Below are 23,063 nucleotides of genomic sequence, written 5' to 3' on the forward strand. Positions count from 1 at the left end.
CAATTGGATGGTAGTCAAAAGCGCTGACCAAGATACCGTGTATTTATTTTCACTTACTATACCTATCTCTTTCTTTCTTTCTTCTCCCTCATCTGTGTCCCTTGCAGCCTGTAGAAGTCACAGTGCTGTTGATGCTGGAATTTAGAAGATAATCACCCAAACAAGGAACTGCCAAGCTACATTTTTATCTACAAGTATATACTTTCTCAACAAAGCAGCCTTGATTTTTTCCCCCTTCCAGGTATTGGTAGAACTGAAACAGCTCCCTTCCCTTGTTTAGTCTCCATGGGTGGTAGTCTCACTGTCATCTATGACTGGGCCACCCCACTGCTATGAAAGCTTCTTAAGAAAACACAGGCATTAACAATGGAAACTTCATCACAGCTTCTTTACAAAACTGACTTTTCCATTATGGTTCAGGCATACTTATTGTGTTCTTTTTTTTTTTTTGGTTACTTCAAAGCACAACTAAAACTAAAATATTAAAATAAAATAAAGGTCAAAGTTTTAATAAGTGAAAATTATGGATAAATCCAAGAACATACAAGATACAAGATGAATATAACACTTGTAACCAAATCACAGATAAAACACCTAAAGCTGCTGTTTGGTAATACACCATTTTCTGAGATGAGAAGGGTTGGGGTAGAAAGCAATATTTTCAACTGAAGTTGGACTGACCCTCTTAATAATGGCCTTCCAGAAGTCAGTAAGTCAGAACCTTTTTAGTTTTTTTTACCTCATGTAGCAGAGGTTTCTTCCCCTCCCCCCTTTACAATGATGATTTTGTTGTATTTTGTTGTGATGTAATTCACGAGGTGTTAGAATTATTTGCAGGCATACAAATTTAATCAACCAATAAACACCAGGCTGCTTCAATTTAATCTTAATATCAAGACTTACAAAATTGGTCTTGACTAATGTAGGAAGAAAGTGGAAATACGTATCAATATAATGAGGGCCCTTTTTAAAAAATTAGCTTTCACCAATATGATTGGTTTGTGCCATTCTTTAAATAAAGTTATATTTTTGTCCTAATATTTTTAATCCAAGAATGACTGGGAGAAAATTGCAAATGTTTCAGTTTTATTCAGCCTGCAGTGACAAAGATTTATTTTCTAATCTACCAGAAATAATAGAATGCGTTAATTGAAACTAGGCAAGATTTCCTCCGTTTCTAAAATTAAATGTATCCATTTTAAGTTAATAAGCCTCTGGGCATGGAATACTTTACAGTAAATTATATTTGAGGGATTGTACTGGTTACGAGATGCAAAATTGTTCTTCAACATTTATATGGTTATATGATGACCTCTGAAGTCCTTTCTAGGCATGAATTGCTGTGCTGTTTCAAACGAGAGAGAAAAAATGAATAGCCACATTTCTGTATTAAGTGTGCTATATTTTGATCTTAGAGTTTTCCTAAAGCAGATTATTATGGGCTAATTGTTTTAGAGAAGGCAGTTTTGATAAATGATATTGTAGCCTACTCCAATTTAATTATTACAAAAAGAGATAAAGATTCCTTCAAGTCAAGCTTAACTACATGAACATATTTGTGAAGCTTTTCAGAATAATTTGTCATTGCCTTCTTCTAAGATATCTAAACTATAGCCGTTCAATTTTCTGATGGCATCCCATCAGAATCCTAAACTGGGTCTAACAATCCTTAGCTTTTTTAAGTTCAGCCAAGGTCAGTAAGCTGCAACCGGTCTTAGCCTTTGAAATTAATTGCATGTTTCATCCAAACTAACATACATGCATACATAAGGCAATTTGTTTTGAAAACACTTGAATGCTCCTTCCTTCCTTCCTTCCTTCCTTCCTTCCTTCCTTCCTTCCTTCCTTCCTTCCTTCCTTCCTTCCCTCCGGCCTCCTTCCTGCCCACCATGCCTGGGTGGACTTTCCTTTCCTTTCCCCAGCAGCTACTGACAGAAGTGCCCAGTCAAATTCTAGCCATCTAGAAAGCTAGCAAAGACAATCTTCCTCAAGGCTGGAGAGGCAGCAGTTCTGAAGGCTGTCCAGGAAGAAGAACAGAAACTATAGAAAGCTAATCAAGGCAATCTTCCTTAAGGCTGAGATAAGCTTTTTCCAGCCTAGAGGGAGATTGCCTTTGCTATTTTTCTGGCCAGCAGAAAGTTCTTGCTCCAGGCCAGCCTTAAGAAAGATCTCCTCCCAGCCTTGTTAGCAGATGCAGCAAAATGAAAAAATAAGTGGACTCTGGCCAAATGGGACAAGGAGAAGGCCGAGGACTCTTATGAATGGTGCAGCTGGAAGGAGACCTGTGTACTGGTAGGCCTAGCCTGTTAGCCAGCCAAGACCTTCTGGCCTGTAGCAAGTTTCCATTCACAGGTGGACCTAGTTGGCTGCAGCCTTTTGGGTGTGACAGGGCAGGGAAGAGGTCCATGTGTGGGTTGGCCTAGCCAACTGATAGGTATAAGTATAAACATATAAGTATAAACATCTTACTCATGTTTATACTTATACCTATTATCTTGTAAGCGATTGACAAATAAATAAAATAAATAAGTAAAACTGAGGCTTTCCTGGCATGGTGAGCAGGGAGAAGGCCCAAGCCTCTTGGGACTGGTGGAGCAGGGAGGTCTGTCTCTAGTAGGCTTTGCCAGCTGAAAATTGAAGTACACACAGCTTAATGTTTCTGGGATTGAGAAATTTTGAGCTAGATTGGTAGATTTAATTGTGATAAATCAACTCTTTCATACGTGAACTTGACAAATTTTTCTTCCCCTTCCCCAAAAATTTATTTTGATTAGTAAGCCTCTGAAGATGGATAAATATCCTGAGAAAACTACTCAATTTTTTTCAAGTTGTATAATTTATTCCTTTTTAAAAATGTCCTTGCTTTTGAGCAACTATTCAAAACTGTTGAAACCAAATTGTGCACAAGTTGAACTGCTATTTCACTATACCAAGGGTCTTCAAACTTGGCAAGTTTAAGACTTGTGGACTTCAACTCCCAGAATTCCTGAGCTAACATGACTAGAGGAGGAATTCTGGGAGTTGAAATCCACAAGTCTTAAAGCTGTCAAGTTTGAAGACCCCTGCACTATACACTAATGTACTCTATAACCTATAGATTTGTGCTAGGTGGGATGGAAATAATGTTTCCCCTGCAGATTTAAAGCATATAATTGCTTATAGAAATCATTAGTCTATTTTCTCATCCTGGTTTCTACCCATAAGTAAAGACTTAATAGAAAGACCCACATTCAGCTATCTTCTAAAGAAATATTTCAAGTATACCAAATTGTTTTGACATGCATATGGATTACATGTACTCCCATCTGCCATTATATGTTATAGAATGTTATATACATTTATGTGTGCATAAAGGAAAAAAATGCACATCTGTCCTTTGCACGCATGAGATTTTAGAGTAGAAATTATTTCTAAAAATTCCTGATTGTGAATTGATAATATTGCTAAGATCTTTATCTTTGTGGTGCCAACTAGCTTGCAAAGAGAAAACAGAGCCAACAAACAGGAGAAGAAAATAGGAGTGTTTAATGGCTACCTTTGACTTCAGAGGACATTCCTCATGAATTAGTATTCCACAGGTTGCATCATATTGAATTTGGTCTGGACCCTGCCTTTTCAATTAATTGCTAGAATTATTATTTAAAGGAAAACACATTCTTTTATTAAACAAGCCTCTTGTACATGACACATATACACGTGAAATAAGACTGTTCAATAAGATTTTCCAGTTTTTTTTCAAGATAAACCGATACATTATTTGAAATCAAAGAATATTTTCAATAGAAAAGAGCAGAGGGAGGGGAATTCTCTTGTTTAAGGATGGAAAGTAAGCTGTTCCCTCTTAGAGGGTATACAACTTCTTCTATAAACCCTATTATGTTTGAAAAGTATAAGAGCTGGAGTTGACCTCACTTATTTTTTTTTATTTACTACTATATTAAAACATTATTCAGAGTTATGTTTAGTAATCTCTGTGAAGATGTTAACATAATTGCATTTCTAGTGAAATTACCATGGCCAGCCAGCCATTTAAATATAATTTAAAGGGATAATTCAGGGATAATTTTGAGAAGTCCTGAGTCATGTTACTATGATTCATAACTTATTTATCTATTTAATGCAGAATCTAGCAAGAGTTCTCTATAAATCAAAGAGAAAATAATTTATATAGTATAGAATACTTCTCTAAGTTGTTTTGCCTCCATTGACAAATAAAAAGGCTTGTTTTTATAATTAAGTAATTTTTAATAGAATCCAATATCAAATCCATATGCTTATGTATACATATGTCTGTTAACCATGTTCTGTGTAACCATATGTATACATAATAGTATATAGGGTATGTAAACTTTAGTCTCTTAAATCTCTTACAATAGCAGTCCCTAAAAATGGCACACTTAACATTTAATTCAGTTTCTCCATTCAATTTAATAGTTTTGATAAAACTGATGCAAAACAATTACTGGTAGAGGAAACTTTAGAATTAATACTTCACTGATTTTCCAGTCATACAGCCTGATTCATACTAATGAACTGAATTAAATAGCAGATGTCTAAATTTAGCATGGGTTTAAGAAAAGGTAAAGCACGCCAGAATCATCTTCTGTGGTTAATGTGGTTAGGTATTAAAGTTTTATAATTTTAAGTGCAATATATTCACAATTTAGCCTCTGGTAGGGAATAAGCAATGAAACAGTGCCGTTTGATGGACTATTAATTTAGCAAAGTTACTAAAATAGAGCACTGCATGTACAGAAGATTGGGATGGAGGAGAAACCTGAAAACTCCAGAGGTAGAAGAAAAAAATCATGATACAATTTAAGTATATGCATTTCATTAGTGTAATTCTATTTTATAATGTATATGAATGCAAGCTATTTAATTTTTGAGAATTATATATGTATTTTTCAAATGAAATAGAACAGTTATTACACAATCATTCTGTAAGAGAGCCATTCATGAAGATAAGATTTTATCTTTACAGTTGTTGGAAAGCTCATCTCCTCTATATGATTCATGCAGCTTTTATGGAAACTATGAATACATGGGCTTCTAATGGAATTATGCCATTTGTCCTTATTATGTATTTGTCCTTAGCTTCTCCTCGGCCAAGATGCTTGTTCAGGGGTGGGATTCAACCGGTGTTACTACCGGTTTGGTGACTACATTTTGTGTCTTCATTATATGGAATTTTCCTGGCATCACCTTGATCCAGGCTCCTGTCTCTGTTCCATCTTACTCTCCTGTAAATAAACTACCTTGTTTATTTCAGGCAGGGTATACATCTAATGTGCAAGAGAACATACTCATCAATCTACTATCTCTGAAAGTGACACTTCAGTTTGACTAGGCCAGTGTTGGCAAACCTTTTCAGCACCAAGTGCTGAAAATGGGAGCAGGCATGCACAGTGGGGGAGGGGGGGATGCTGGAAACTGGAAGAGCAGTGCATGCGTGCGCGAAGACCAGCTGGCTGGGGCACATGCATGCACCAGAAACCATAAGCTCAGCTTCCCGGCCCACACATGTGCACCAGGGAGCTGCTATTCCGGTTTCCGTCACTCCCCTGCATGCAAAGACCAGCTGGCCAGTGCGCATGTGTGTGGCGGGACCCGGAAGAGCAACGGGAGATGGCTGGTGTGCCCGGAGAGATGGCTCTGCGTGCCACTAGTTCGCCATGACAGGACTAGGCAATAACACTCCATGTGAATTGATTCTTAATTTTAAGATTTCAATGTGTTAATGATACCCAGTTATATAGCTCTTTCACAGAAGAATTAAACAGTGCTTTGAACATTTTATCCTAGTGTCTGGAGACTAGGACGGTCTGGTGGGGGAACAGGCTTCAGCTGAAGGGGGGGGGGGGGGGGGGGGGGGGGGGGGGGGGGGGGGGGGGGGGGGGGGGGGGGGGGGGGGGGGGGGGTTGGAAGGGGGGATGTGGGGGGTTTGGGTTTTGGGGTTCAAACATGGCAGGTTTTGGATCATGCCATCTTGGGTACTGGATGGGGGGGCAGAGGGGGGGGGGGGGGGGGGGGGGGGGGGGGGGGGGGGGGGGGGGGGGGGGGGGGGGGGGGGGGGGGGGGGGGGGGGGGGGGGGGGGGGGGGGGGGGGGGGGGGGGGGGGGGGGGGGGGGGGGGGGGGGGGGGGGGGGGGGGGGGGGGGGGGGGGGGGGGGGGGGGGGGGGGGGGGGGGGGGGGGGGGGGGGGGGGGGGGGGGGGGGGGGGGGGGGGGGGGGGGGGGGGGGGGGGGGGGGGGGGGGGGGGGGGGGGGGGGGGGGGGGGGGGGGGGGGGGGGGGGGGGGGGGGGGGGGGGGGGGGGGGGGGGGGGGGGGGGGGGGGGGGGGGGGGGGGGGGGGGGGGGGGGGGGGGGGGGGGGGGGGGGGGGGGGGGGGGGGGGGGGGGGGGGGGGGGGGGGGGGGGGGGGGGGGGGGGGGGGGGGGGGGGGGGGGGGGGGGGGGGGGGGGGGGGGGGGGGGGGGGGGGGGGGGGGGGGGGGGGGGGGGGGGGGGGGGGGGGGGGGGGGGGGGGGGGGGGGGGGGGGGGGGGGGGGGGGGGGGGGGGGGGGGGGGGGGGGGGGGGGGGGGGGGGGGGGGGGGGGGGGGGGGGGGGGGGGGGGGGGGGGGGGGGGGGGGGGGGGGGGGGGGGGGGGGGGGGGGGGGGGGGGGGGGGGGGGGGGGGGGGGGGGGGGGGGGGGGGGGGGGGGGGGGGGGGGGGGGGGGGGGGGGGGGGGGGGGGGGGGGGGGGGGGGGGGGGGGGGGGGGGGGGGGGGGGGGGGGGGGGGGGGGGGGGGGGGGGGGGGGGGGGGGGGGGGGGGGGGGGGGGGGGGGGGGGGGGGGGGGGGGGGGGGGGGGGGGGGGGGGGGGGGGGGGGGGGGGGGGGGGGGGGGGGGGGGGGGGGGGGGGGGGGGGGGGGGGGGGGGGGGGGGGGGGGGGGGGGGGGGGGGGGGGGGGGGGGGGGGGGGGGGGGGGGGGGGGGGGGGGGGGGGGGGGGGGGGGGGGGGGGGGGGGGGGGGGGGGGGGGGGGGGGGGGGGGGGGGGGGGGGGGGGGGGGGGGGGGGGGGGGGGGGGGGGGGGGGGGGGGGGGGGGGGGGGGGGGGGGGGGGGGGGGGGGGGGGGGGGGGGGGGGGGGGGGGGGGGGGGGGGGGGGGGGGGGGGGGGGGGGGGGGGGGGGGGGGGGGGGGGGGGGGGGGGGGGGGGGGAGACTTGTACTTCTCCAGGAGACCCATTGGGGGTTGGGAACCTTGTAGACTCCCAACTCCTGCTCAAAGAGCTGGTGGCAGTCATATCATGGTGAGCCATCTGTACCTGTTCCTGGATTGGCAGGATTGGCTTACATTCATTCATGGCCTAGTCACTGTCCAGATTGGATTACACCAGGCATGACGCTAGGCTTTTGAAAGCGTTCCCGCGCGGTGGTGCTACAGATTCAGCCGTGTAGGCTGCGGAATTTTAAAAAAACCTAAATATATCTCTTCCTTTAATATTTTTTTATTTTTTTTTATTTGTAACTCTTCAAATTCTACCTTGTTGCGTAGAGATTAACTTCACATAAAAACAAAAATCTAGCAAGATTGAGTAGAATAGAATAGAATAGAATAGAATAGAATAGAATACTTTATTGGCCAAATGTGATTGGACACATAAGCGAATTCGTCCTTGGTGTAAACTACTCTGTATACATAAAGAAAAGATACATTCGTTAAGAATAAAGAATCGTAACGTACAACACTTAATGATAGTCATAGGGTACAATCAAAATCAAATCATACTAGGAAACAGTCAATATAAATCGTAAGGATACAAGTGACAAAGTTACAGTCCTACAATCACAAGTGGGAGGGGATGGGTGATAAGGAGTGAAAAGATTAACAGTAATAGTAGTGCAGACTTTGTAATAGTTGAACAGTGTTGAGGAAATTATTTGTTTAGCAGAGTGATAGCTTTCGGGGGAAAACTGTCCTTGTGTCTAGTTGTTCTGGTGTGCAGTGCTCTATAGCGTTGTTTTGAGGGAAGGAGTTGAAACAGTTTATGTCTGGGATGTGCGGGTCTGTAAATATTTTGACAGCCCTCTTTTTGACTCATGCAGTATACAGGTCCTTGATTGAAGGCAGGTGGGTAGTAATTGTTTTTTCTGCAGTCCTAATTACCCTGTGTCTGTCCTGTTGCGTTGCAGAACCAAACCAGACAGTTATAGAGGTGCAGATGATAGACTCAATAATTCCTCTGTAGAACTGTATCAGCAGCTCCTTGAGCAGTTTGAGCTTTCTGAGTTGGCACAAAAGAACATTCTTTGTTGTGCTTTTGATGACGTTTTAGATGTTAGCTGTCCATTTTAGGTCATGTGATATAGTAGAACCTAGAAATTTGAAGGTCTCTACTCAGGAGTGGGATTCAATTCTTTTAACAACTGGTTCTGTGGGCGTGGTTTAGTTGGTGGGCGTGGCTTAGTGGTCATGTTATTGGCTGGGCATGGCCAACTCAATATCACTCACATCGAGGCACCATCTCCTCACCTGGCCTCTCATGACTGTGGGGATGCTGCAACAGTCATAAGTGTGAAAAAAGGTCATAAGTCACTTTTCAGTGCCTTCAGTGCCATTGTAACTTTGAAAGGTCACTCCACGACAAGCAAAGTACTAGCCAAGGAGGAGAAAAAAAACTCCAGAGAAGTTCCAGAGACGCAAGTCTAGTCCTGCCAAGAATGTAATAAGGGTTAACAGAGAGGGTACAGTTTCTGTAAGCAACACCAGAATGTTTCCTTCCTGCCTTCCTTACAGGATTAGGCCAGTAATTTTGTGACAACCCAGGTTCTCTGAACTGCTTAGCATGTTAACAACCGGTTCTAGCAAATAGGTGCGAACTGGTAGAATCCCACCCCTGTCTCTACTGTTGATACTGTGTTGTCTAGTATTGTAAGAGGTGGTAGTCATCAGGAAAGAAAAATATTAGGAGCAGCAAAGATGTTTGGAAGTTTTTTTAGTACTTTAGAATTTTGCATCAAAGTGAATGCTACAAAAAGTGAGAGATGAAGATGAAAACAGTATAAAAATTAGCTTTGCAGATCATACTTGGTCTCAAAATGGGGTTTGCAGGCAGAATGGATTTGTTAGAGATGTAATCATAGTCAGGGATTACTCAGCCTTCAGCTACAAAGGAAAGGATTCTCCAGCTTTGAAAACAAACAAACAAAAAAAGGTTATTAAACCCCAATCTGTTTCTCACCACTACAGAAATGCAAAGGCACCTGGTTTGACAAAAAACAAACAAAAAAAGAAATATATCAGCAAAACTAGGGTGTTTCATTAGCTATGGAATCAGGCTAAATAAGGTAGCATCACTGGAAGTTTTTGGTCTCTGGTAATAAACAGTCCTTTGAGTTACTGAAATTTTTATTTTTCTATGAGCAAAAGAAAGCAGTTGTATTGCAAAGTACATAAAAGGCAATTGTCTGAAAGCTGTTTTGGTTAGAAGGAAAAACCACTTACTCTTCAGCATTTTTATAAAATCCCTGAAAATATAAAAGCATATGCTAATGTACAAATCATGAAAAAGAAACCACTGGAACTTCCGGTTTGCAAAGTTTCGGCGGCGGCAGGGATTCGCGACACCGCGCGATCCCTGCTGCGTTCGCCACCAAGGTTCCCCCGATCCGTTTGGATCTGGGGGATAAAGCTGCCCGTAGAGGCAGTTGAAGACAGGGGGATCCGGAAAGGGGTTTGGGGGTGACGCAGACCCCCTCCCCAGCCGGCTAAACCCCTTTTTCCGAGGCGGAGGAACGGCGGTCAGCAATGGCCGCCATGAAGAAATCTGCAGCCGGACAAGCAGGTGCAGGAGGAAGAAAGTCGGAAGAATAGTGAAAGTTGCTTCTAACTGGGATAAGACAAGAGAAAGTGACCTGGAATCTTGAAGGCTGCTAAGTGTGCATTGTCTCTAGTGAGAGTTATAAGCTGCAAATATTTTAAAAGGGAAAGTTTTTTCTTTGTTCCACTCTCCTTCCTAAAGTGACAGCGGAGGGAAATCTTTTTGGCTGTGAGTGGGAAGGGAGAGGGGAAAAAATTGGAGCAAAATTTGAAAATAAGGAGAAGATTGCCTAGAATTTTAAAGAGTTACTAAACATCAACAAGACTTCCAAAAAATATATTTGAAAGGGAACTTTGTGATTAAACTTTAACTCCAGAAAGAGAAAGTGAAGAAGAAGAAGGTATTTAAAAGAAACAGCCTGTTTGGATTGTTTGGTGACTTTGGAACTTTTGAGAATTATTTCTGATTAAAACATCTGGGTGGTTGTCTGGAAAAACTTTTTCTCTACACAATGGCATTACTTGTGGATGGATTGAAACTTGTATATCAAAAATATGAAAATGAAAATCAAGAAGGGAAAGATGGTCTTGGCACTATTTTTCAATTTTTAGAAATGGCGGTTTATACTTATGTGAAGCAGAATGAACAACAGGATGAAGGGGACAAAGAAGAAGCCATCTTTGATGAAGAAATGACTTTGGTTGGAGAAGGGAAAAAGGAAGAGAAAAAGGAAAAGAGGACTCTAAGATCTGGAAAAACAACCCAAAAAGAGAAGAATAAGGTGAAAAAGGGACATTATGTTAGGAAACAACAGAAAGGGGGAAAACAGAATAAAAGGGAGATGGAGAGACAAGGGGTTAAAGAGGACAAGGAGAAGAAGAAGCAAGGGAGAAAGGAAGGGATGAGAAGCCCTAATGGTGGGGAGCAAGATGTTAAGAAGCAAAAGTTTTTTAGAGATAATGGATAAACTTTATGGATAAAGGGATTCTAGAAAGGTACATAAGATTGTTTCTTTTATATTTGTATTTAGAAATAACCATAGAAAATTGGAAATAATATGTAATTTAAAATGTGATAAAATATTTAACATAAACTAGTGAAATTTTTGTTAAGAAAAAAGGAGTACTGCAATGAAATATGATTTAAGATTGTTATTTGGGGGGGGAGGGTAATAATTTTTGGAAAGCATAACTGTTCCCACAAAGGCATGATATTTAATTGAAATGGATAAAATGTTTAAGATATAAATGATTGTTAATATTAATGATCAGACTATGGTATATTAGCGAATTTTTTTGTGAAATGAGAGATTTGAAGTAGAAGAAGGAGGAACATCGTAATGAAATAATGAGCTATAATATGTGATGTGGGGGGGGGGGAATAACTATGGAAAATAGGGCTCCCATAAAAGTATGTGATTTAATTGAAAAGTAATGTGTTAAACGTTTAAGATATAAATGAATATCAATACTAATGAATAGATTTGTATCATTTTTGATAACATAGTATGATTTTAGAATGTACCAGACAGAATCCCAATGTAAGTTATGTGTTTTATATTAAGTATTATAAATATAGGGGAGAGAGATAAAGGCATCATACTCCATATGGTGTACAGGAGAAGTTTTTCTTCTTTTTTAAAGAAGAAAAATAAATGGATGGTTGGAAATAGAACAGACAAAGAATAATAAATATTATGATCTGAATTGAGAGGAGATAAATAAAATAAAATTGAGAAAATTTAAAAGAGAGGAGAAGTTATATAGAAAATTGAAAATGTTAATAAGATATGAAATGGTATATAAAAGGAATATGAATTTGAATTTGTGTCTGTACCAAGAGTTATAACCCAGGACTGAGCAACTTTCAGAAAAGAGATTTTTTATGCTTTTATGTTTTGTGTTTATGTGTATTTATGTATTGTATGTCTTGAAGAATTAATAAAACTTGTTTTTTTTTTAAAAAAGAAACCACTATAACTTGCAAGAAGAAATGTTTATGAAGCCCAGCAAAACATATTACAAGGTTGTTCAGTTGTGAAATGACATGTGCCAAATATAAATATATGTTTCCCCCCTGTTTTCTGCTATCCTTTGTTGAAAATGATAAAATAATATTATAGATGCAAATATATAAATGCAAGGAGATAAGTAAAATGAAATGGATTTTAATATGTAGATTAATAACATTCAACAAAGCAATTTTAAATATAAATCTTAAATATAAATAGATAGCTCAGTTGTTAAATGACAAGGACTAATGGAGGAAACTAAGAACAAGAGGTATTTTAAGGACCTGAGTCCCAGAAGTTAAAATAAGATACAGATTTTTAGATTTTACTGGTATATTAGAGACAAACAAATTACTAGCTCTAGATGCTATCCATCCAGGATTTCAAAAAGGACTGAGATATGAAATTGCCACTCTTCTGAAAATATGTGCAACGTGTCAAGACTGCAAAGTAGTTGTTTGGTTCATTTTATTTTTCCTCTGTGGCTATATTTCAGAGCTTTCAGTACATTTTCTGTTCATGTTTACTGTGAATAAGCAAATTCTGCTATCTTCTGGGGAAATCCTCATCAGTTTAATCAGTATAGCAAGAAATCTCTCTTTCCTTAATTTAATTATTGTACAGTACACAAAAATATATGAACGGGAGCAATCCAAGCCATTTGTTCTCATGGTGATGTCATAAATCCTTTCCAGCTGGACTGCCTTAAGTAAAACAAAAATCAAAAGTCCTGAGTCAGGATATTCTGAGAAATGGGAAGCAAGCATGATGGGGCTAAAGGCTTGTGAACAGAAAGCCTGCATAGTTGAATGCTTTTGTTGATGCGGTGAATGTAAATATGGATAAACTAACTCACTGCAATTGAGCAACTAGGCTGGAAATGCATGATATCAACGGGTGGTACCAAAGTCAAACTTTGTTCTCTGTCTCAACTGCCTTTTTAAAAATTACCCTGTCCCTCTAATTTAAAAAAATTAAGGCAGCATGTTGGAAATCAAGGCTTTTTTTTTCAGCACCGTGTATTTCTAACATTGTTTTCAGAAAGCAAAACGAAGCGCTCCTTTCAGTTTGAAGTATGCTCACCTCCTCCCAAAAGGACACATACACAGATAATTCTCAACTTACAGCGGTTCATTTAGTTCAAAGTTACAATTGCACTGAAAAAGTGATTTAGGATCATTTTTCACACTCTTGACTGTTGTAGGATCTCCATGGTCACATGCAGTAATGGGATTCAAATTTTTGTACTACCAGTTCTGTGGGCGTGACTTGGTGGGCGTGGCAGGGGAAGGATACTGTAAAATCTCCAGTCAGAGGTGGTATTTGCCGGTTCTCTGAACTACTCAAAATACCAGTTCTCCAGAACTGATCAGAACCTGCTGAATACCACCTCTGGTCATGTGATCAAAATTCAGATGCTTGGCAACTGACTCATATTTATGACAGTTTCAGTGTTCCCAGGTCATCTGACCACCTTTAGAGACTTTCTGACAGCAAAGTAAATGAGGAAGCCCTATTCACTTAACAACCATGTTACTAATTTAACAACTGCAGTGATTCACAAGAAAGGGTGTGAAATGGGGTAAAACTCATTTAACAAACATCTTACTTAACAACATAAATTTTGGGCTCAATTGTGGTCGTAAGTCAAGGACTACCTGTACACACAAAAAAGCAGTGGGTTTCCTATGAGAGTTTTCTCCCATGGCCTTTTTGTGAAATACTAAGCTCTGTTAATGAGCATAACGTTATTTCTTAAACTTGTTTCTTTCCCCCTTGCCACTTTTAAAAGTTATGGAAGACCCCCAAGAAAGTGTTTGTTTGTATGGACTATAATTATCAATATTTAGCGTATTAAAAATTAGGATTGATGGGATTTTAATATTGTATTGTTACCCAATATAGGCTGGCAAATTTGATTTTGTAAAAATTTTGATTTTGTTTCTTCTTACTGAGGGAATCCTTGGGCCATATTTTAAGAAACACTGGCTTAAAACATCCTCTCGCACGTCTATAAATCTGCTTTACATGATCTGTGTGCTATTGAAACAAATAATAGGGAAGGTTCAGTGAAGAAGAAAGGCAGGCATCCATTCTGTTGGGCAATGCTATTTGCATTCGGAGATGGACACCATTGGGTATATTACCCCATTATTTCAAGTTTCTGTTCTGTTTATGTAATTATGCAACCCAGCTGCATTCCGTTTCATTTGTATTTTTCAGAATGCTTTTTTTCAGGCAAATTATTGTCAAGTTGAAAGCCTTTTTGTGTTTTAATGGATTGCTGCTGTCAAAATGATATCATACTGAAGACACTTCAGTGGGTGAAAATGGTTCATTTTGAATAGGCAACAGCTGTCATTTTGTTTGAGACTGTGTGCCATGAAATTCTAGCCATACTTTTATACATATCTTGGCTGTTGCAAATCATACTCAACAATAAAATAGTTGAGCTATTGTTGAAAGACAACATTTTTGTCATTGGAAGGAGGGGAATAAAAGGGAGGGAGGGAGGGAGGGAGAAAGTGTGTGGTTCTCAGCAACTTTGTTTTTGGAAGAGTCAAATCTTTTGCAAAAATGTATTATTATTTTTATAAATAGTAGAATGAGAGGAGGATCAATTCAGCATACATGGAGTCCCTGGTTTAATGAATTCTGTTCCCAAGGTCTGTCCTTAAGTTGAATTTCTATGTAAGCCAAAACATTGTATAATATTGTATTGGTATTGTTTAATGAACTTGAACTTTTGTATTTAACTCAAATTTTGCTCCAGTTGACTCCATACTTAACTATAGGTTATCCTTAAACTGGGGTGTTCTTAACCAGGGGACATGCTATAGTATAGTAATTCCTGAACTCACCAGATTGGGAAAAGTTGCTTTAAAGCAAGGGTACCCAAGATGATCAATGTTGATCCTATTGAGCTTTGATCATGTGGTAGTAGCCATTTTCTTGATTTTTGATATATATTTTTTTGAGTCCTCATGGGTGCTGTTGAAGGTCATGCTGGCTTAAAATTCTTGAGATCTATGTTTAATATGTTTAGAAACTGATAGATGGTGAATGGTTTACATAGAAGCAAATGAACTTTCTAGTCTGTTCTTCAAACTGGCATCATTCATTGTTCTAATGTTCTGGTTGCAAAGGTATGTAGTGTAGTCTCTTCTCAACAATCTATTTCCAATTTTCTATTTTTCCCCCACAGCTTCTATTGAAAGTGGAAAGATTTTCCTATGTGTCTGTAAGCCGAGTTTCCTGTTAACTTGAGATTTAGTTTAAGATTTATTGTCCTCAATCTGTAGCTCTATTATGTTCCTTTATGCATTTATTTATCTTCATAATGTGGAGCCATCCTTAATGAGCCTTATTCAGTTTGAGCTTATACCTACCTTGTACTTTATAGGCATCATCAAAAGTCCAGTGTCAGAGTAATAACTTCATTCTCTACAAATAGAGAACTAATTGAGTGAATCTTTATATAGGGGAAAAAATCCCCACCCTTCTTCTAACATGGCAGAAGTCCCAAGAATGAATGAAGGAATGCACACACCAGTGGTGGTATTCTACTGGTTTGGCCCGGTTCTACCGAGCCAGTAGCGCCAATGAGCAGCGCAGACTGGTTCTTTCCGACCCTCTGCTATTGGGCCTACCCAGGCTCCCATACTAACCTTTATGTCCTACTTTTGAAGCGCAGCTGCTTTGCACATCACAGCAGATTGTCGCACGGCAGCTGCTGAAGCGACAGGGAGAGTGTAGGATTGCAGTAGGTAAGTCAAAATGCCTCTGCACCTGCACAAAGTGTGTGTTTGGCATGTGCGCGTGCAAAGCGCACCCACCAAGCCACGCTCACCGAACCGGTGGTAAAAAAAATTGCAACACACCACTGGCACACACATATACATACACATGGACAAAAGATATGAGGGAAAAAATCAAGATGAGGAAGAGGGAAATGAAATAGAAGATTCTTGTATAAATGTCAGCTGAAATTCTGAATACTTACACTTCAAACAATTCTTTGTGGGTAACTTGAGTTGTGCTATTTGTTTTTGTCTTAGCAATTGTGTGAATAGGAGTCAGTAGGTAAGCCTTGGCTTATTCTACAGCAGCAGATCGCCATTCTAAAGCATTGTTCAGGGTTGTCTTAATGATTGCTATCATGGCTTAGTATGTTGTCTGAAAAGAGACAAATAATTTGTTTAGGGTGTCTTAGTTAATCTGTGGGTTGTTTCTCTACCCACCCCTTTCCCAAACCTCTAATCCATGGGGATGCAAGAACGGCTAAAAATGGAAGGTAATAAACCAGAAATTGGCAAACAAGCTACAACAAGCATAAATGTGTGTGTGTACACACACACAAACACACACACACACACATACATACATACATACTAATCCATATAACAATTTTCAGTGGCTTCAATCTCATGAAGCCTTCAGATATACAGTACAATAAGACCATCAAATAATAGCCATATCAAGCCTTTTCTTCACTGTTCCCCTCCCTTAATTTGGAGTACTTTTCCTTGGACATGCACTAGGTGTCTTTTATTTCAGTGTTTCTCAACCTTAGCAATGTTAAGATATGTGGACTTCAGCTCCCAGAATTCCCAGACAGCATGGTTATCAAAGTGATTCCATTTCAATAGGCGGTTAATCACTGATTATTGATGCCTTGGGAGGTCATTTTATATATTGTTCCTGATACTGGCTTATATTTATTGATTTTAATCTTATCCAAGTGGGTAATATAGTAATGCTTGTAAATCATTATGGTGTCCATCCAATAGTTGCCTCCATTTATTTGCACACTCTGTTCTGAAGGTTCTGTAGAAAAGAACTGTCTTCACTGATTTCTGAAATATTAATAAGGATGGAGCTATTGGATTCTATGAGGTCAAGCCACTCTAAACCAAATATATTATAACAAAAAGACCTGTTTCCAGGCTTGTCCACCTTAACATCTCAAGGAAATCCCAACAGTACCAAGCTATGAAAGATAAACCATAGATAAAAACCAGAAATTTGAAGTGGACCTTAATGCCCAGATTCTGGACATTAGCATAAAATTTACAGTATCCTTCCCCTGCCATGCCCACCAAGCCACGCCCACAGAACCAATAGTAAAAAAAAAATTGAAACCCACCACTGATCCAGATGTAAGGTATCTGCCATTTAAAATCAGGTTTTTATTGAAATGAGATTATTTTATTAATTTCCATAACATTTACCAGGATTCTGGAAATAAAAATATTTATATATTGTTGGTATGGATTTTTATTTAGCTAGATAAATTAATAATATAGCATCTCATGTTATGAATACTTTTAAAAGATTGTGGCCATTATCCTAATAGTAATAATTTTTTAAGTTGCTTTGTCTGCATATACAGGCCACTTTAAACATAATTAAAATGATATATAAACTCATTTCCTTCCTCCTTTATTTTCCATTATAGCTCTGGTATTAGCTAGGAGCAAGAGTTCAAATGGAGCCATAAATCAAAAGAACAGATGCCAGTGGCCTGTTTTCAAAACGTTGATTTCCTCCTAGCAGTAATAATAATTACATAGACTGCTGTGCGTTTTTTTTATAAAATCTTCTGCTGCCTCTTTGCAAAACAAAAAACAGATTTTGAAATATTGATGATGATAGTATTTTGATGATAAGTATTTTTCTTTCTTTGAAAACCACTATAAATGGAAGGTTAAGGGACACAGACACTAATTCTTTGTTTCCATCCAGTGCACATGTGGATTTTTGCAGTTTAGTTCAGAAAGTTCTTGCTGAACCATCTCCCGCTGCCTTGTGATTTTTTTTTGGGGGTGTGTGCATTATATTTCAGAGATGTCAGTCTTCCTATTTCCTGCAATAGAAAGCAGTCTTCCTGCTTTTAAATTGCAGGGTGTCCCAGTCTTACATATCGTTTGGACTTAGGACCTTAATGATTTCTGCTTAAAATGACCTTTCTAAATTTGGAGCAGTTGTCAGGGTAAAAGCTAATAAATGGGTTTTTGTAACCCTTTCTATTTTTAACCCATGATTTCTCTCCTTTATTTTATCTGATTTGCTTGCCTTCTTCCAAGAAGATGCAAACTGTACTCGTTCATTTCCAGACTGACAAAGATTCAGATCACAATTATATAAAGACTTCTCTCTCTAAATTCCTTTATGAAAAGACCTAACAGTTAGGCAGTTCATGGGAAGATAGTTAAACAGAATATGAGTCTCTACACTACTTTTTGGATGTCTTGGTTTTAGGCCGGAAATAGCTGGACTTCTTATAACTCCATCATTTTTATATCACTAAATCTTGCTAAATAAGGTTCTGCATGAGGCTCCTGCCTGGAAAGGAATACTTTTGATCATGGGCAGATATCAAGGCATCTTAATCAGCAAGTGTTCCAAGATTTGTGATACCCTTGCATGTATGTTAAGGGAGAAGGCAAAGAGACAGCCTACTGCATATATGCAAGGTCTCTGATCATATAATTTTAGATCTATGGGCGATATGAGCATCTAGACTACAGTAATCTCCCCCCAGTGTACATACAACTTCAAAGAATGGATAACAGGATTAAAACAGGGAAACCCACATCCTTTTTATGCAATAGATTACATGAAAGAGAAGGTCCGAATACAGCTAGTTAAATGAGGAGCATGAAACAATTGTTTAAAAATTAACTTACTATAGTAACTGTTTCCTATGCCATTCTTCTATAAAATACATTGACAGAGGAGTAAGAAGAAATGACAGCTTTTGTTTTGTTTTGTTTTTATAGTGAACTTTGATCACTTCCAGATTCTTCGAGCAATTGGAAAAGGAAGCTTTGGCAAGGTAAGGAAACATTGCAGTTGGAATTGGATGGAGATCAAGTGCTACCCAGTTAAGAAACAAAATAGTTTTTGTTTTTGTTAGAAAGCATGTGTGTTTTTTATCCTAATTCTCTGATAATTAATTGCACTTTGAGTAAACATGCAGAGGATTACATTCCATAGTATGAAATCTTTGTGGAGCTCCTACAAATTGAAATAAAAATTTGGAATCTTTTGGCTTCGACAGAATTATCTTCTAGTCCTTTGCAGCAAAATTCCAAAGTGTATGAAAAATTATTTAGACTACATTTGAATATTTTGATTTGAAAAGCTTTTCTCTTTTTTTAAATCTTCTAGTATATTTGAAATGTATATCTTAGTCATGTCTTAATCCAAATGTAATAAAGATTAAGTAAGAAAAAGCATCTTAGAATAAGTTGAGCCTCAACCTGCTATCCAGTGACTCAAGAACCTCTTATGGCTGCTATGTGTGAGTCGTTATTTCCATTATGATGTACAACCTTTAAAATCAGTGGCTGATAAAGGTGCTAATAAAATTCTGTCTGTAGATTCAGGCACGTGTCACAATGCTTACCATTTCTGCATAATAAGCACTCACTATGTTTCTGAAGTGTTTGAAACATCAATTCTTTATTTGGTAGACATGTGTAGAAAAAGCCGGTTTTCAGAGTTCTCATGCCAAAACATAAAGAGGAAGCTTCAAACATGTCATAAAGAACAGTGAGAAGACACTTCATTTCATCCATGTATAACTGATTTAATAACTATACTTTCCACTCTAAGGGGAGTTGTTGATCACTCTCTCCATGCAACTGATTCTTTCTTTGGTTCTAAAAACGTAAAACATTGTAAATTTTTAAAATGATCTCTCAACTTAAGTTAAAAAAAAAGTAAAGTCTTAAGTCTGCTTTAAAACAAAACATATATGATACTGTTGTAAATGCAGTTTGGTGTGTCAGGGACAATAAAGCACTACCCATTGTGGAAAGATGGTCTCTTACAGAATTTCCTACAGCAATCCAACTTGCAAATGTAGGAATCAAGAAGTTGGGTTTGATAAGTCGTTAGCCTGTTTCATCAAATGTTCTTATATTTATTTAATATGGAAATAATTACCAAAGATGTGTACATTTGGGGGTCATTGGCTGGATGGTACAGTGGGTATCTCAATGTAAATTTCTACTGGTAATCACAGGCAATATTACATAATAATAGTAATAGCGAATTCCAAGGCTTCAAGGTTTATGATGTCTGCTTGGTTTTTCTTTTCTTTCTGAGTAATCTCTACATTATACAAAGCTGCCTGCATCATTTACTTGTGTACCTTAAGAATGTAGAAAGCTGAATTCCAGAATTTACTTTGAAAACTAGAAACTAGAATAGGTTTTTGTATGAAAAATCAAGTTTTACCTGCTTTATTTTATATGGGTTTTTTTTCCTTTCTGCACCATAATTTAGATAAGAAGGAAGTAATTTTATGATATGTATTATAGAGTTGGGTCTTAAAAATCATTTCCAGTCTCTGTCTATAATCCGCTGTATCTACTGATACATACAGATATAGCAATAGGACTTAGATTTATATACAGCTTCACAGTGCTTTTACAACCCTCTCTAAGCAGTTTACAGAGTCAGAATATTGCCCCCAACAATCTGGGTCCTCATTTTACTGACCTCGGAAGGATGGAAGGCTGAGTCAACCTTGAGCCAGTGAGAATCAAAATGCTGCCAGTTGGCAGAATTAGCCTGTTATACTGCATTTTAACTACTGCGCCACCACAGCTCTCGTTGCATAAGATACTTTCTTTGCCTCTTTTATACATGTGATGTTAGCATTAAAATTAAATATTCAAACCAGGATGGAGTTGTGGCCATAATATTGCTCCTGAGATGATGTCTTTCCTTATTGTCTTTGGAGCCTTGCTAGGACAGAGTCAGGGTATCTGCAAATACACTTGTTCCCATGCCATCATGTGCTCGAACATCTATTTTGGGTAAAAACAAGAAATTGTCTTTGTAACCTACTTACCTTTTAGCTGAATGGGATCTCTTTTCAAAATAGTTTGATAAATGCAGCCTACAGTTCTTCCTTTTATAAAATCTTAACTCAATTAGCACACGATTCTTTCTCTTTCTCTCAGAACAGTTAACATTTGTCATTCTTATCTTGGATTTTTGGTGGAGGAATATATAAAATTAGAATGAACATAGAAAAAAAGAATTGTCTATACCCAGTTCATATGAGGATGGGGTATAGTGAGTTATTATTATCTGGGCTCCTTTCAGTCAGGTTTCATCGCCAATTGTGGGACAGAAGCAGCATTGGTCACACTTTTCAGTGATCTCTGGCGAAAGCGGGAAGGCCATAATGCATCCATCCTTGCTTTCCTTGACTTCTCACCATCCAACTAGCGGGTTCTCCTACTTGCCTCGTGACTCCTGCTTAAAGAGAAGATGGCAGTCATGGCTTGGAAAGTTATGGCAGTTGTGGCTAGGAGAACTTTTGCACAACTTCACGTTGTGCACCAGTTGTGTCCTTTTCTGGATCAGGAGTCCCTGCGCTCAGACACTCAAGCCGGAGCCATCTCCACTTGGATTACTGCAATGTACATGGGAGTACCCTTGAAGAGTATTCAGAGGCTTGTTTTATATATAGGTCTTGTGTACTATCATAATGGAAATAGTTTATCTAATAACATCTTTTTCATTAATATATAGAGTTAGAGGTGCCTCTCCCCCAAAAAAACTATTAGCTAGGAAGCCAAAAATGTCTTATTGCTGGGTTTTATATTACTCTGTTGTGAACTTACTATCTCATGCGTAACCAAGAGGGAGCAGAGTGACATCATGCACATCATGAGTCAGTAGGCAAATGAAACAAATATTGGATATCATTTAGGTCATGTTGTCATTATAATGACTTCTACTGGATACCTATAGGATATCATTGACTAAGTGATTATCTTGGCCATGATGTTTTATATTTATCAAGAGAAAATTCAGGAAATATATGTCTGTATATGTTTGTGCATGAGAGAGTTAATTAAATTAGGCTTTTTTAAAAAAGTGTGCTTAACTGAATTTCAAAAATTGATGTTATGAATTATAACATTCCACATAGAGCATGGACACTGTGTATATATTAAATTAATTAACAAAGGAACAGGTAGTTGCCTCAAATGAATCCAGTTAAAATGAAAATACAATTGGCAAAATAACATTCAAGAAACAAGAAATTATCTATTCAACTCGTACTGAAGATATGCTATTTGCGTATGTGTGAATATGTGTTTGTGTGTGTTGATATGTTTAAGCTAAGGGTCTCACAGAATGGCTTTGTTGGGGCCATTGTATTTCTGTCTTTCAAGGGTTGTATTTGACAGCTGATTTTCAGAAGGTGGCTTATTGGATACTTGTCTGGAGATGACAAGAGGAACTAGGATTTGAAAGATTTTATGCCGTCTTTCTCCCATTATTTTTAATTTTTTTTTCTCTTATAATTCTATTGGAAGAAAATATGGTTTCTTGGCCTAAATAATTTCTGTCCTACTGCTTTCCATGGGAAGAAATTAAGAGAGACAATAGAAGAGATCTAAAAGAAGATGGAGAACTTATCCTGCCTCTCCATGATTAGAATGTTCTAACAAAGTTAGAACACTTTGTTGACAGGTATTATAGCGATAGCACTTATATACCATATTATAGTGCTTTACAGCTCTCTCTACGTGGTTTACAGAGTCAGCATATTGCCCCCAACAATCTGGGTCCTCATTTTACTCATCTCGGAAGAATGGAAGGCTGAGTCAACCTTGAACCTGGTGGGATTTGAACTGCCAAATTGTAGGCAGCTGGCTGCAGAGATAGCTTGAGTACTGCACTCTAACCACTGCACCACAGAGGCTCCTTATACTTTGTAAGCTAAAAGAAGAACTATGTGTCCATTAATTTTTGAGAATACAGGTAGTCCTAGATTCACAATAGTTTGTTTGATGACCAAGGTTAAAACAGCACTGAAAAAGGTGATTTATGACCATTTTTCACACTTAGGACCATTGCAGCATCCCCATCGTCATGTGATCAAAATTCAGACATTCAGTAACCAATTCATGTTTATGATGGTTACAATGTCGCATAGTCATGTGATCATCTTTTGTGATCTTCTGACAATGGGGAATCAACTTAACCATGTTACTAACTTAACAATTGCAGTGGCAATAACTGTGGCAAGAAAGGTCATAAAATGGGGCAAAACTCACTTAACAAATGTCTTGCTTAGCAACAGAAATTTTGGGGTCAATTATGGTCATAAATTGAGGACTACCTGTACATTTTCAGCACTACTAATCAACTTTAACCTGGAAGTAAGGGTGCTTTGTATGTGTATATTTCATTAGTTGCAATATTAATAAAAATATATTT

The 23,063-nt window shown here is 40.0% G+C and overlaps 1 protein-coding gene across 2 annotated transcripts in view; it reads left to right on the plus strand.

Annotated features, from left to right (window-relative positions):
* The window catches only part of STK32C (serine/threonine kinase 32C), a 197,940-nt gene that overhangs the window by 94,190 nt on the left and 80,687 nt on the right, over positions 1-23,063 (plus strand). For both annotated transcript variants that reach the window (XM_026670705.2, XM_087964268.1), the window contains exon 2: positions 18,590-18,645. In XM_026670705.2, coding sequence (XP_026526490.2) covers positions 18,590-18,645 — 56 coding nt within the window. The remainder of the gene's footprint in view (positions 1-18,589; positions 18,646-23,063) is intronic.

The sequence above is a fragment of the Notechis scutatus genome, chromosome 4 (assembly GCF_049901735.1).
Source record: "Notechis scutatus isolate UNSWTSFEM ecotype Mainland chromosome 4, rNotScu1.2, whole genome shotgun sequence".
Classification (NCBI taxonomy): domain Eukaryota; kingdom Metazoa; phylum Chordata; class Lepidosauria; order Squamata; family Elapidae; genus Notechis; species Notechis scutatus.